The following is a 14,620-nucleotide window of genomic DNA, read 5'->3' on the forward strand; positions in this document are numbered from 1 at the left end:
GAAACTCCCTTCTCTGTGATAACTCCAGCCTGTGTCAACTTGACACACAAAACCAGCCAGTACAGCATGCTAATTTCTAGTTCATCCATTTTCCTGCAGAACTCAGAGTGTCCTTGTTCTTAATAGCTGAGTGGTATCTCATTGTGTAAATGAACCACATATCTTATATCCATTCTTCTGTCATGGGACATCTGGGTTGTTTCCAGCTTTGGGCTATCACAAACAAGGCCGCTATGAATGTAGTGGAACAAGTCCCCCTGTGACATGGTGGGGCATCTTTTGGGTATATTCTCAAGTGTGGTATTGCTGGGTCTTCAGGTAGATCTAGTTCCAATTTTTTGAGGGACCTCCAGGTTGATTTCCAGAGTGGTTGTACAAGTTTGCAATCCCACCAGCAATGGAGGAGTGTTCCTCAGAAATTAATAACTTAAAACAAGTAATGTAGTGAGATTAAGGAATTAGTGCTTAAAATATTTTTTCATAAAAAATGGACTGTGAGAAAAAACAATCATTTATTTATAATAATTGGGAAAAACCTTAATATTGAGGGATAATATATTATTTTTTATCAGTTATACCACGATTATACTCTTTAAATACTGCCTCTTGCCCAAGATATATGTCTCAGAAGACAACCTTCCATGGATTCTTTGCACTATGTAGTCTTCACGCACTCAGTCTCTTGCATATCATTCCTATTCATCCTATAATACCAGGGAGAACTGATGTCAATCAGAATTTTTAGAGCTTAGTGGAACATATGTAAGATATATGTTTGTCTTCATTTAGAAGCACTGAATGAAGCCTTCTTTGAGCATTTATACATAATGGCATGTTAACATGGTATAAAAGCATGAAGGTAGACCCCTTGACAGTAGCTGGTTGGTCATTTAGCTAAATCCTACGAGAACTTGTAAGTCACTAGTGACTCTTTAATACAAAGAAGTTTTACGTGTGTGTGAAATCATCTGAGATAGATACTATCGTAGTTCTGGAGTTTTAGATTAGTTAATAAGAAGTAACTAGGCTCCTTGTACTGGATGAAAGGGTATTCTTTTGTCTGTATCACAGTAAGATTCCCCTGTTTCTTATGAACTCCATTCTGAATAACATGATTTAATACAGGGCTCATGTTTTCTTTGCATGTGCTATAACTCATTTTATTTCACTAATTTGGAATCTACTAATTTATCAGGATGTTGAAGAACTAAAATTGTCAAGAATGCTTCATTTCATTACTAAAAGTTATCTGGACCTACTTAGCTTTCATTACTCACAGTGACACATGCTGGGAATATTCTGAAAGAAAACACCAGCATGGAGCTAATGATCTGGTAGGGAGGCAGGAGGTCTGTCAGAGAAAATGTGTTCCAAACACTCACTGCTTTGGTTGGTGGCCATATTTTATAATAGACATTCAAGACACCGGTGAATCGTGACATTTTTTTCATGTATTTTCTTGGACATGTCCATTGTGGATATCAGCCTAATCTAATCATAGGACCTCTTGCAGTGTGGCATAAATCTGCTCAAGATGCACAGGTCTATTCACTTCTGATTAGGCCCCTATCTCTCAACAGTAATATATGGCTGATTACATTTCCAACCTTCACTGTGGAAGGGATTGAAACATCCAAACTGTAGCACTTAGAGATACTTACATGGTACTACTTTCCATATACAAGATTCACTGCTTCCTCCAGAAACCACCCAGGGATCTTCACATGAATCCTGTCAGAAGGCAAGGGGAGAAAATTCTATTGATATCTGTTTTCTCTGTTTATTAGAAGTCTGGAGAATTTTACTAAGACTTTAACTGTACCATATCTGTGCCCCTAGACTCATTGGCTGTCACTTGGACAAACAGTGAGCTGTTCTTCGCTATTCTCTTATCTTCAGAGAATGTTAGTTTAGGCCTTCAGCTCTCTGCTAGATGCCCAAAAGCAATTTCTAGTTGATCCTTCCACTTTAGCAAAATCTCTTCACAGAAAATCAGTCACACCCATCTGAGATCTGTCATTTCCAGGTTGAATGCCATCCCTGCAAACTTTCAAGAGCTCTCATGGTTGCTCTGTCTCCAGTGTGTAATCTTGATTCCTTAGAGGCTCCTAGGAAAAGCCACAGGAGGTAGAAAAAAATAAATCACTACTTGGTATCTGTCAAATGTTGAGATTTCTTCTCTGGAATCTTAATCTTCCTAATTATCATGCTGTACTAGTTCTTGTCCCACTAACAGACACTTGCTTCCCATTTTCAAAGTTTCCTTAAGTTTGCCTTAAACACACATTTCTGATTCTCTCTGTTTCTTTATTTAAAAAGCCCAAAGAAATTGGGGTATAATTCTATTAAATAGATTGAAATTAACTCAGCTTAGAGAAGGAGGCATTGTTCAATGATTATCTGTCTTCATAATGATGGCTATGGTATGCTCCTAATATATTAAAATCTTTATATTTAGAATATAATTGTAATTGACTCAGAAACATATCACAAATTTGCAGCAACACGCAGATCTCCAAAACATCTGAAAATTAGGATGAACCACAGAGTGCTATAAAACTCACATCAATGGGAATAAGAGGCAGTTCATTACTGAGTCAAATATAAATGACCTTCTCCTAGGAACACAGCTTTAGGTTATTCCAACTTTCATGTTCCAATATGGTAACAGCTTCATGAAAATTTTAGAATAACAATAAAAATGCTTAAAATTAATATCTACAAATACATTAGTATAAATATCCATTATGGTGTTACAGAACTGTCAGAAATTTGAAGAAGCCACAGAGGCTTTCATATATGTTTAGCCTTTGTGTTGTGTTGGTGAGAGCAACACACATTCCAAAAGGCTTTACCTCATCATCAGAGTGATGTTAATTCACATACAGGGGTGAGAAATAAATGGTTCTTTACACTGCTAAAAGTATTTGACTCAGGACCTAAAACATTCCACCCTCTTCACAATTATGAAAGTTCTAATATTTTTTGCAGCCACTGTAGAATATTCTAGAAGTTTTGAGATTCATTTCTAGAACCTTTAGTTTATGACACTTTGTTATCTGTGCTACATTCATTAATATAAACCCAAAGTTCTCTGCTTCTAAGGCTCAGTCAGTTACTACTGTCACTTTCATAAACCTGCTAAAATTCTCTGGTCTTCACCATACAATGTGTTCAATAGGTATTCTGTAAACTAAGGTAAATATGGACAGACTATACTAAAAGACTAGCTCGTTTGAAGGGAGTAGATACCTGAAAGTTTTAGAGATAACTGCGATAGTAGTTCATAACCACATAGCAATCTCATTTCATCTCTGAAAACTTTCCTTGAAAATATGGATGGTTAAATAAAAATGCTTTTTTGGTATATCCAAACTTTCACTGAAGTTTCCAAGAAGGTGTTGTATCAATTCTAGGGTCTCTAATTATACTAGGAAAATTGTTAGAAATCTAATCCATCTCTTTAAGCAGAAAATAATAGGACTAGACAAAGTGCAATCCACAAACCACACAAAACTCAAGAAGAAGGAAGACCAAAGTGTGCATACTTCGTTCCTTCTTAAAAGGGGCAACAAAATACCAATGGAAGGAGTTGCAGAGACAAACTATGGAGCAGAGACTGAAGGAAGGACAATCCAGAGACTTGCTCCACCTGGGAATCCTTCCCATATAAAATTATCAAATCCAGACACTATTGTGGATGCCAGCAAGTGCTGGCTAACAGGAGCCTGATATAGCTGTCTCCTGAGAGGCTCTGACAGTACCCGACCAATAAAGAAGTAGAAGCTCACAGCCATCCATTGGACTGAGCACAGGGTCCCCAATGAAGAAGTTAGAAAAAGGACTCAAGGAGCTGAAGGGTTTGCAGCCCCTTAGGATGAACAACAACATGAACTAACTAGTATCCTCAGAGCTCCCAAGGACTAAACCACTAACCAAAGAGTTCACGTGGTGGGACTAGTGGCTCCAGCATCATAAGTATAGCAGAGGATGGCCTAGTTGGTCATCAATGGGAACAGAGGCCCTTGGTCCTGTGAATGTTCTATGCCCCAGTGTAGGGGAATGCCAGAGCCAGGAAGTGGGAAAGGGTGGGTTGGTGAGTAGGGGGACAGGGGTGGGAAGAGGGTTTTTTGTTTTGTTTAGTTTTGTTTTGTTTTTGTTTTCGTTTTATTTTATTTTATTTTTTTTATTTTTTTCGAAGGGGAAACAGGGAAAGGAGATATAATATGTCATGTAAATAAAGAAAATATCTAATAAAAATAAATAAATAAAAGGAATAAAAAGAAAATATGAATTTCAAAAAAAAAAAACAAAAGGAATGTAATACGACATGATAGGTCTTATAGTGTGAATGAGAAATGTTCCTCCATAAGCTCATGTATTTGAAAACATTGCCCTCAGCTGGAAATGCTCTTCAGCTGCTTGGAGAACATGTGGGAGGAAATATCTCGTTAGCGATGGATTTGAGAGTGTAAAGTCCCACCTGCTTCAGGTTCCATTGATCTGCTCTTGAGTGGATGATATTGTGATCTTCTAGCTACTGCTTCCATCTTTTCACTTCCTACCAATGATGAACTCTATGCTTCTACATATGCAACCGAAAATAAATTCTTTCCCTAAGTTAGTGTTGGTCTTGATAGCTCATCATAGTAACAGAAAAGTAAGCCATGTACTAGGGGTCAAGTAACTTGAAACACTAAACTTAATGGCATGTACTACAGAGTATTTCCTACTAGAAATAAAAAAGGAAAGATATCTTAAACAATGAAAACTAAAGTAGGTGGGCAAATGAGGAAAGAATAGTCAGGCGGGTTCAATAATACTACATAATGAACCACTTTCAACTAAAAAATGCTGAGATCAGGGAAAATAATCTCCCCCTAGGAAATAGCACATCAGCTAGTATCTAATACCAAATGGTCATCTATGAGGAGGTATACACACACACAAATGTTTAATTCTATATATTTAATTCTATATATATATATATAGAGAGAGAGAATTAAACAGATTGAGCAAGTCATACTACATATATACATATATATAATTTCAAAATATAAAAGAAGTAACATTTTGAAAAGAATATCTTTATAAGCTGTGAAATTCTCCAACTTTAGAGATGAGGAAAGAGTTTACAAATTTACAGATAATAAATTTAAATTGTAAAAAAGAAAACAAGAGTGGATGGGGTTAAAATAGTCTTTTGCAAATTAGAAGCAGATAATTCATAGTAGTTTTCAAGGTAGGAATCTAAAAAAAAAAAAAATCACTCTCTTCCTACTAGTGAGAAGCCATATATACCCTCTCAATTCTCAAAAAAAAATGCAATAACTATGAATAAGGTCTCATAAAGTTCCATTATAAGAATGTATTATGCCATCAAGACAAACTTAAGATAAGATAAATAAGCTTTCATTTTTTTTAAAAAAATCAAAGTAAAAAATCCTCAATATGTAATTATTCTACCCCCAGAAACAATGGATTGAGCACAGAATATAATCACCTGTAAATAAAGAATAATATAGTAGAAAAATCTGTTAAATAATGAATGTGCTTAGGAATTTTTCATTGAGTATGCAATAATGAAAGATTCAAAGCCACACCGACTTGTCTTTAAAAGTAAGGTGGTGTGCACAGACATATCCTCTTCTCTCTGACTGACATTTCACACTGCTCTTCAAGCAGGCGCTGCTCCAGTTCTCACTCCACCACTAGTCAGCACCTCTCCTCCCTTCCAGGCTTGGAAAGAATGGTTTTTTTTTTGTTTAAGAGAAAATCTGTTGTCAGCTCTTGGGTTAACACTGTTTTGCTCCTGCTACTTAATCTTTGAAGTGGCATGTACTCTGCAGTGTGGCAGACAGAGGTGTAAGCTGTCTGGAATTCAAGGCATTAAATCGCCTGCCACTCCTGCTTCCAGGCCCTTGTTGTGTGGTTCAAGAAACCAGAATCCCATGAGATGTGATTTGCAATGCAAGCCAGCAAACTGACTGCAGAGAGAGCATTAATGCTGTGCTTGTAACGTATTAGGAGTGTTATTTGGCCAGACAGAGTGATACGGAGAACAGTTTTGAGCAAGGAGGTTTACACAGGTGACAGATGTATTCAATGCTTAGAAAAACTATCAGGTGAAATGTTACATGGCCTTGGTCACATTTTAATTCTTGAAATATCATTCATAAATATGATAAACTTGTACATTCTTAGACATAGCTAAATGAATCTGCCATTCATCACTTGAGCAGACATAATCAATTTGTTATCCTTAGGAAACTTTGAGCTACTCTAAACAGAAATTCACAATATTCATCTGAAAGTTGTTTTTCCTAGTTCAGTAAATAAATATGTATCACATATTAAGATAATAAAATGGATAATTCTTCTGATATACATATATGTATGTGTGTGTGTATCTATCTATCTATCTATTTATCTACCTATCTATCTATCTATCTATATATATATATATGTATTATATAAGCTTGGTCATGGCATATTATGCCCTCTTCTGAAATCTCTGGACATAGTTATGCCCAAGGTACACGTACATATATACATGTGAAAATACATACAAAAAAAATCCAAAAAGTAACTTAAAAACATCAAAGAAAGTAAGTGTAAAACTGTGGCAAGAAACGAATGAAACATTTGTTGATTGATATCCAAGTTTTCCTTCTAGGATTTTCCCTTCTAAAAGGTAAAATTTTAATTTTAACATGAAAATATACCCATCCATCAAATAAGTTTCATGTTGTAGTTTGGCAGCTGGAGTAAATGATCTATAGCCAAAATATCAGCCAACACATCATTAATGGATCAGATCAGGGCTCTGTTTTTATGGACAGCTTTGTTGATGGCTTTGCTAATCTGTCAGAGTAACTCATTGTTCTAATGTAAATTAGAATTTACATTATAGCTATGGTGGGTCTGATCTGTTTCAGATACTTCCTGGTGGGACTTTAGAGACCAGGGCTTTATATAATGAAAAGAGATTTGGCAGACTAAGTCCTAGGCTTAATTCCAACTGGAATGTGCTTGCATAAATCCTTATAGATTTTAGCAGTGACATAGATCACCTATAATGTTGTACAGTGATATCTATGCAGTTTATAGTTTACAAAAATGAATTCTCTTTAAAATTTAAGTAATATTCTATGTACATGTTCATAGATACTTCATGTTACAGTTTATAAATTCCCATTGTTTTCACTGTACTTTCACTTTCATTACTGTAGGTAACACTGTAATGGAAATATATAGCTAAGAACATGTATGTCTCCCAGTTCATTTATATTGCTGGCAGAAAATATTGTTTCAAATAATACAGGCAGTGATATAATAATATAATATAATAATCAGACTTTATGGTCATTTTCTAATAAATACCTAATTCTTTTATAATTCTCTGCATTCTTTATTTGATATATATCTACAAGTTATATATTTAATCATGTTTGAAAAAAATAAATCTCTCACCAGGAAAAAGCACACTGATTTGTTTTCTAGTACCAAACAGTAAGCTCTGAAAACAAATGTATTTAACTAACATTATACAAACAAAGCAGGTATATTCATTTATTTAGATATAGATGATTATAGATATTACTTAAATATACATATTTTGTAATATCATATATATATGATACACACACACATGCACACAGACACACACAAATTAAAGGAAAAGGAACCATGAGTTGAAAGAGGGCAAGGGTAAGAAGGCTGATACTAGTATGTGGGAGGATTAATATAAAAGTAATGGAATGGATAAATGATGCAATTATATTTCAATCTCAAAAATTAAAAATAATATAAATTATTTTAAAACAATAAAATACATTGAAAAATCATTATTCAATTACATTCCCCCAAACCTGTAATTTCTGAATTAATATTTAATTGCTATTGCAAAGCTCTTGAAGGAACTAGTGAGAAAGGAGAAAAACTGTGTCATGGCTTCAGAAGCTTCAACCTTGGGTCACTTGGTAAAGGTGCTTTAGGTCTGAGGTGAGACAAAGCATCATGACAAGCTTGATGAGAAAAAGTACTCACCCAATGGCAGGTGGGAAGCAAGAATACAGAAAAGAAGGGCGCAGCTCTAATACCACAATCCCCCTCAGTAGTATCCTCTTGCTAAAGTCTAGCAAGGCCTGTGTCTGCAGGCTGGCGATGAAGGATTCTCTACACTGGCTTGAGAAGACATTAGAGAACTACACAGGAGGGGGCAGGGTGGTGAGCAGGGGGAGGGGGTAGGAACAGGGGTTTTAGTTTTTGTTTTTTTCTTTTCTTTTCTTTTTTTTTCTTTTGTTTCTTTTTTTTTTCTTTTTTTTTTCTTTTTGGAGGGGAACCCAGGAAAGGAGATATTGTAAATAAAGGAACCATTTAATAAAAAATAAATAAAAATTAAAAAAGAACTACACTTTATTTCTATTTTTTTAATTTTTGTATTACTATTTTTAAAAATTCATTTTTGCCTTCATTGTTTAATTTTTAATTATTTTTGTAATATTAATTTTTCTTTCCAAAAATACATAATGAATTGCTTATATTTTAAAAGAAAAATATAATAATGCTTTGTGTGGGTATATTTGGCACTGTATTAACTGAAAATCAGGAGAAATTGCACATGGAATGATTCAGTCCTGACTATGTAGCTTTTAATGTATCTTCTGATGCTCTTTCTTTCAAATTTCACAGAGCATTGGCATTGCAATATAGTCATTTTGTCTGAGACACATTAGAAGCCCTTGGGAGCTTTTTAGCGCTTTTTTTTTTTTTTTTTTTTTTTTTTTTTTTTTTTTTTTTTTTTTTAACATTTCTTTAGCATTGTCAGCTGCAGAGCAGTCAATATCCCCATAGTTTTATTTTTGGCCTTCAAATAAGAACTCGCAGCTGGTGTTGTAATATGCTTAATTTCGCCATCGAGCGTAAACATTTAAAATTCTGTTTTTATCCACAGGGTTTCAAGAAAACATTTAGTGATTTCTCCCATTCCTAAACAAAATAGTGCACACATAATCGCCCCTAAGTTACAAACCAAGCATCCAACATTCTCTAATGGATGCAGCAGCCACTGTGCCCTGCTGAGTCACTTAACTCCTGTCAAGGAGGAGCTGAGACATGTTTTTATTCTTCTGTGGCTCTCCTTTCCCCTACCAGTCAAATCTCAGGGTCACCAGCTACTGACATTTATCTGGCTTCACCTGACAGAATTGTGCTGTTCTCTGGCTGTACACTTTCAGAGCGTGAATTCTGCAAAGTTAAACACTGAGCATGCCACCTGACCCTGAAGTAGGAAAGTGAATTGCTACTGTAGCAAAGAGCTTTAGTAGATCTTTTAGTATACGTAGAAAAAAAATATCCTTTTGTTCTCTCGGAATGTAATAAGCTTTGTTGATATGTGGCGTTGTTTTTGTGCAGTAGTTGGATTTACTAACCCACGGTCTCTCACCTTTTATTCTCTCACTCACAATGAGAAAAGGAAAGCTGGCTCATTCTCTATGAAAAAAAAAAAAAATCATAGTCACATAAAAACAATTCCATACATGACTCTTTGCTATCTGCTCCCAAAGACATAGCCAACCCTATTGCCCCTTGTTATATTTATTGTAAAGAACCACAAGGCTGAAGTAACCTGCCCAACATCTACATAAAGGGGAGTTAAGCATTTGAGCAAATTCAAAGACTAGAAATATGTGTTCACCATAAATGACTAAAGACTTTAGGAGCTGAAGATGTATTTTCTTTTCCCCTGCTTCAGCTATTTTTCTTAAAAACCTCTTATCCCTCCCCCTGATTGTATGAGGGTGATCCTCCATCAGCCCACCCACTCCTGCCTCAGAGCCCTAGCATTCTCCTATGCTGGATCATCGAACCTCCACAGAACCAAAGGGCTCCCCTCCTGTTCATGCCGGATAAGGCCATCCTCTGCTACATATCCAGCTAGAGCCATGGGTCCTTCCAAGTGTATTCTTTGGTTGGTAGATTAGCCCCTGGGGTGGATGAGTTCTGGGGTTTCTGGTTGGTTGATGTTGTTGTTCTTCCTATGGGATTGCAAACCCCCTCAGCTCCTTCACTCTTTGCCTTAACTTCTCCATTGGGGTCCCATTGCTCAGTCCCATGTTTGGTTGCGTGCATCAGCATCTGTATTGGTCAACCTCGGGCAGGCCTTTCAGAGGATCGCTATAACAGGCTCCTGCCTCAGATATTTAATGCAAAAAGTAATAACCCTTTGCAGGTATATATGGTTAATAAGTAAACGTGTCCCTTAGATTTCGTATTCCAAAATTTTAGCAGAGTTACTTTTACCCCTATACTAAGATTGGATCACTATGCTATATTTAGGAATTGTTTGGTATTTGGATTTTATGCTTTCTATTTTAGCACCCAACTGCTTCCTTATTCATCACCATATTTTCCCTCTCCTCCTTTTCTTCTGAGACCTGTCTGTCAATATAAATCGTGGAGACTGAGAGGTGACTATGAACATGCTTGTCATGTATGAGAGTCCATATCGCTCTTTCTGCTTCTCAAGTGTTGTTATAAACTGAACTGACTCTCCTGCCTGGCTAGTGTTTTCTTATTTTATCCTTCTCTTAAATTAACATGCACATGCTTCATGAGAAGATTTTCTGATAACATGATATCCATTTTTGATTCATGTGTCATGTTTTCTTCTTTGTGTCTTGTGTGCATTGTTGTATAAGCATATAACTCTTCTATATAGTTAATGGTCAAATGGACTAAAGATTTTTTGGGCTATAAATTAGTGTTGATAAAATCTTTACCTATAAGGTAAGAAGAGATATTTTCCAAACAAGAGAGATAGATGTTTTCTTAATGAGAGTGACAAACAGGGGAAAAAAGGCCTCAGAAATGCTACTTTACTATATTTGATAAAAAATAAATGTTGATAGATTTCTTCTAGTCTCATTTGAAAGCTTTTTCTATCTATAAAACATGTGTGATAAAGGATAGTAACTAGCACATAATTTTGCAAAGTTATTATTCATCTAAAAGAAGAATCAGTAGATTGTTGTGTTTATTTGGAATTTTAAGGTTTATGAAGGGGAAGGGTGGCAGATGGTCAAAGGATGTCCTTACAGGGTGCAAATGAGAACACACTGATATGTTGGATGGTAGGTTGGAGTTTTGGCAGACAGACAAGTGAGGCCACAGGATGTTTGCAAACCTAAATGAACCAACAGAGTCTAGAGTTGGAGTACTGAAATTGGAGTCACTCTTGGGGTTTTGTGAAGGAGAAGGCAAGAGACAAAGAGGGAATGACTCTTTTTCAAATAGCCCAGTAGTCTGTGCTGTGGAAGGATTACATTTGGTTCATTCGTTTTAGTTTTAATTTTGAAATACATGACAATGTAATAAGAAACTAACAGAAGGTAATTTCATGATGAGTACTGTTAATATCAAAACCTATTATGTAAGCAAAGCTGTACAGGAAACTGAGATAAACTTGTGTCACAACTGGGCTCTAATCGTTAATTTATGAATGATTCTCACAGCTGCCTGAGAACCAGGAAATATTGAGAATACAAAATCCTACCTATTCATGTATTTGGATGGGGATGTACTCAGCTGTCATCAGATAAATTACAAACAAAACTTAAACATTTGCTCTAATCAGAGATACACAACAGAGAAACTCAAATGTTCCTACTGCTGCATTGGGTTTGGAAAGATTGTTTCTATAGTCTGTTCATCTATGGGTCATATAAAATTTATCTTTAAGACTTCATTATAGCCGGGCAGCAGTAGCCTATGCCTTTAATCCCAGCACTTGGGAGGCAGAGGCAGGCAGATTTCTGAGTTGGAGGCCAGCCTGGTCTACAGAGTGAGTTCCAGGACAGCCAGGGCTACACAGAGAAACCCTGTCTCAAAAAAACCAAAACAAACAAACAAAAGACTTAATTATAAAAAAGACTATGAAATGACTAGCAATATGTGTATATTCCTTTTCCATGCAAGACTTTTTTTTAGTACTTTCTAAGATATGTTGAATTTTAAAATGAATCTTATTACCCATTCATTGAAAATATATTTAAAGAATATAATTTCAATTTAATTAAATGTCAATTCAATTCCACTTAGTTTACTAAAAGAAAGTTAGATATTAGGATCTGCTATGTGGGATTTTAAAAAAATAGAAAATATCCAAGCTCTATAGCCAACAGTATTTTCCATTGTACTATTTCTATTCTTTAGCCTTCTATTATTACTGAAACAGAGGTTGAAAGGCAGAAACCATTCCATAGTATATTTTACTATAAATATATTCATTAAAAACACAAAATTATCAATTACAAAATATTCCTTATACTCTAAGGTTCCATAAATGAACTATTACAGTTGATATTATTACTTTTAAAAAGGCTTCGAATTTTACTGCTTTTAAGGCATCACAATATTATTACAACATCTCCACATAAAATACTTTACCCATGTTTGGACATCCAACTTATTCAGTCAATAGGCTTGCAAATCCATTTCTGATTAAGAAGTTTGTTTGTATAATGGCTAAAGAGCTCTTTTAAAGAAGTAAAACAGGTTTGTTGGTATTTCTTCAATGAATGGTAGTGTATCTGTTGCAAACGCAATTACCTTAATATATTCTGGAAGAAATTTAGCAGTATCTGGATTTAGTTAAAGACATTTTGCTCATCTGAATCTGTGTTGGACATGTATTTTCCTTGTAATTTTAAAATTCTTTGGCATATATTTTTTAATTTTAACATCATGTGAATTACTCCACACTCACACTATTGAATTGAAATGCCCCTTTTTAATATAGTAGACCTAATGTGTGGTACTTCTATGATCATGTTAGCTTACTTGATAGCTCTATATTGTCTACATAAATATTTCTCTATCCACATATCTACCTATTTATCATCTATTTATCCATATATATCCATATGTGTAAAATCATTTAACACCTGTCTTATATTTGGGGGTTTATATTTTTCCAAGTTTGATGCTCTTTCCTAAAGTTCAGAGTTTCTTGTTCATGTTCAGTGAGTGTTGCATCAAGTATATATTTTTGTGGTTCCAGTGTAGTACAGAATATCTCTTGTCAGGGCTCATTATTCCGCAGTGCTAAGCCTTTCTAGGTGAGAGGCTATTGTTTCTTAAATTATCTTTTCTTTTAAAAAGTAAGAACTTCAGCTGAAAAAAAAAGTGAAACCACTTATGTCACCATTTCAAGAAAGCTCTCCAGAAAATTCAAAGTATCATAAGATAGTTTTGATTTCTTTTGTTGATAGCCACATTTAACTGTAATTCTAGTGTTTATCCTCATCAAAAATGCAAACTACCATATAGTTCTATGTTATACTACACAGGGTCCACAACTAGGTAAGATCACTGACATTTTCCCTACAGCTTGCATAGCACCTTCCATTACTATTGTGGACATGGGGAAAGAAGCTGGCAGCTTAATTTCAGCTTAGTTTCTCTGTGTTCTCTCTAAACAATGTTCAGTAAGAGTCTTACTGTCTAGTTGTGTTGTGCTTTCAAGACCAATGGAAAGAAAGTGACCCTAGAAGTTTTCTAAAAGAGTAGAAATGCCTCCATAATCTCTGGTCACCAGAGTCCTTCCATTTCAGAAGTTTTCCTGGCTTTCTACTGGCTTCATGCTGTGTGCACTTAAACTGTTTCAGCTACTGTGTCTATGTCCACAATGTTTACTGTTTTAGCTTCTGTTCTTTCATTCCACTCTACTCCTCTTCCTGAAGTTGGATCTATTAACTCTTCAAATTTGTCCCTCAATTTGAGAGTATTTGCTATTCTTTTAACAATTGCCCCTTTGTGTTGTATTGTCCATTTTATAAGCTAAACAGTTTACGTATACCTATTGTGTCCATGAAAGGAAATGTGAATCTTCAATGGCAGATTTACTAAGTATATTTTGTTTTGCTTATGTCTGTCATAGATAACACAGCCAGCATTCTGACAAGGCGGAGGAGATTTAGTCGAACTATGCAGGATGTGTATTATCTGCCCATTATGATCTCTGATGGTGGAATCCCCTCTCTCAGCAGCAGCAGCACCCTCACCATCAGGGTTTGTGCATGCGAGAGAGATGGGCGCGTGCGGACCTGCCATGCAGAAGCTTTCCTGTCCTCCGCTGGCTTGAGCACAGGAGCCCTAATCGCTATTCTTCTCTGTGTTGTCATTCTTCTTGGTAAGCAACTCAATTGCAATGAGTATAGAAAGTCTATGAAAGAACTGAAGAGTAAGAAATATATATGTGGATAAGAAACACAGCAGCACAGATTTTCTGGTGATGAACGTCCACAATGCTGAAGCTATAAATAATTTGATATGGTGTATATCAGTGTACCTTGAGATGAGCTACAGAAAAATTCATGATACATTGTGTTAAAGTCACTTAGTTTTTGATGTTTATATATGTGTGTGAGTTTTGGTCGTATCACAGGATACTGTATCTTGTAGATTATACCCAGAATCTTTGGGAGGTTAACACTAGAGAGATACTTTGTCCAAGTGACATTGCAAGAGAACATGTGCAGAAAGGAAAGATGAGAATTGTCCTGGGTATAGGTATATTGAGATTGTTAAAAATAAAAAAAAAAAAAGTAGGATAAAG

The 14,620-nt window shown here is 35.4% G+C and overlaps 1 protein-coding gene across 21 annotated transcripts in view; it reads left to right on the forward strand.

Annotated features, from left to right (window-relative positions):
* The window catches only part of Cdh18 (cadherin 18), a 904,392-nt gene that overhangs the window by 880,254 nt on the left and 9,518 nt on the right, over window positions 1–14,620 (forward strand). For 20 of the 21 annotated variants that reach the window (XM_031359900.1, XM_031359898.1, XM_031359903.1 and 17 more), the window contains one exon: window positions 13,943–14,194. In XM_031359900.1, the coding sequence (XP_031215760.1) occupies window positions 13,943–14,194 (252 nt within the window). The remainder of the gene's footprint in view (window positions 1–13,942; window positions 14,195–14,620) is intronic. The other variant, XM_031359918.1, reaches the window with a different exon arrangement.

The sequence above is a fragment of the Mastomys coucha genome, unplaced genomic scaffold (assembly GCF_008632895.1).
Source record: "Mastomys coucha isolate ucsf_1 unplaced genomic scaffold, UCSF_Mcou_1 pScaffold8, whole genome shotgun sequence".
In the NCBI taxonomy this organism is placed as follows: Eukaryota; Metazoa; Chordata; class Mammalia; order Rodentia; family Muridae; genus Mastomys; species Mastomys coucha.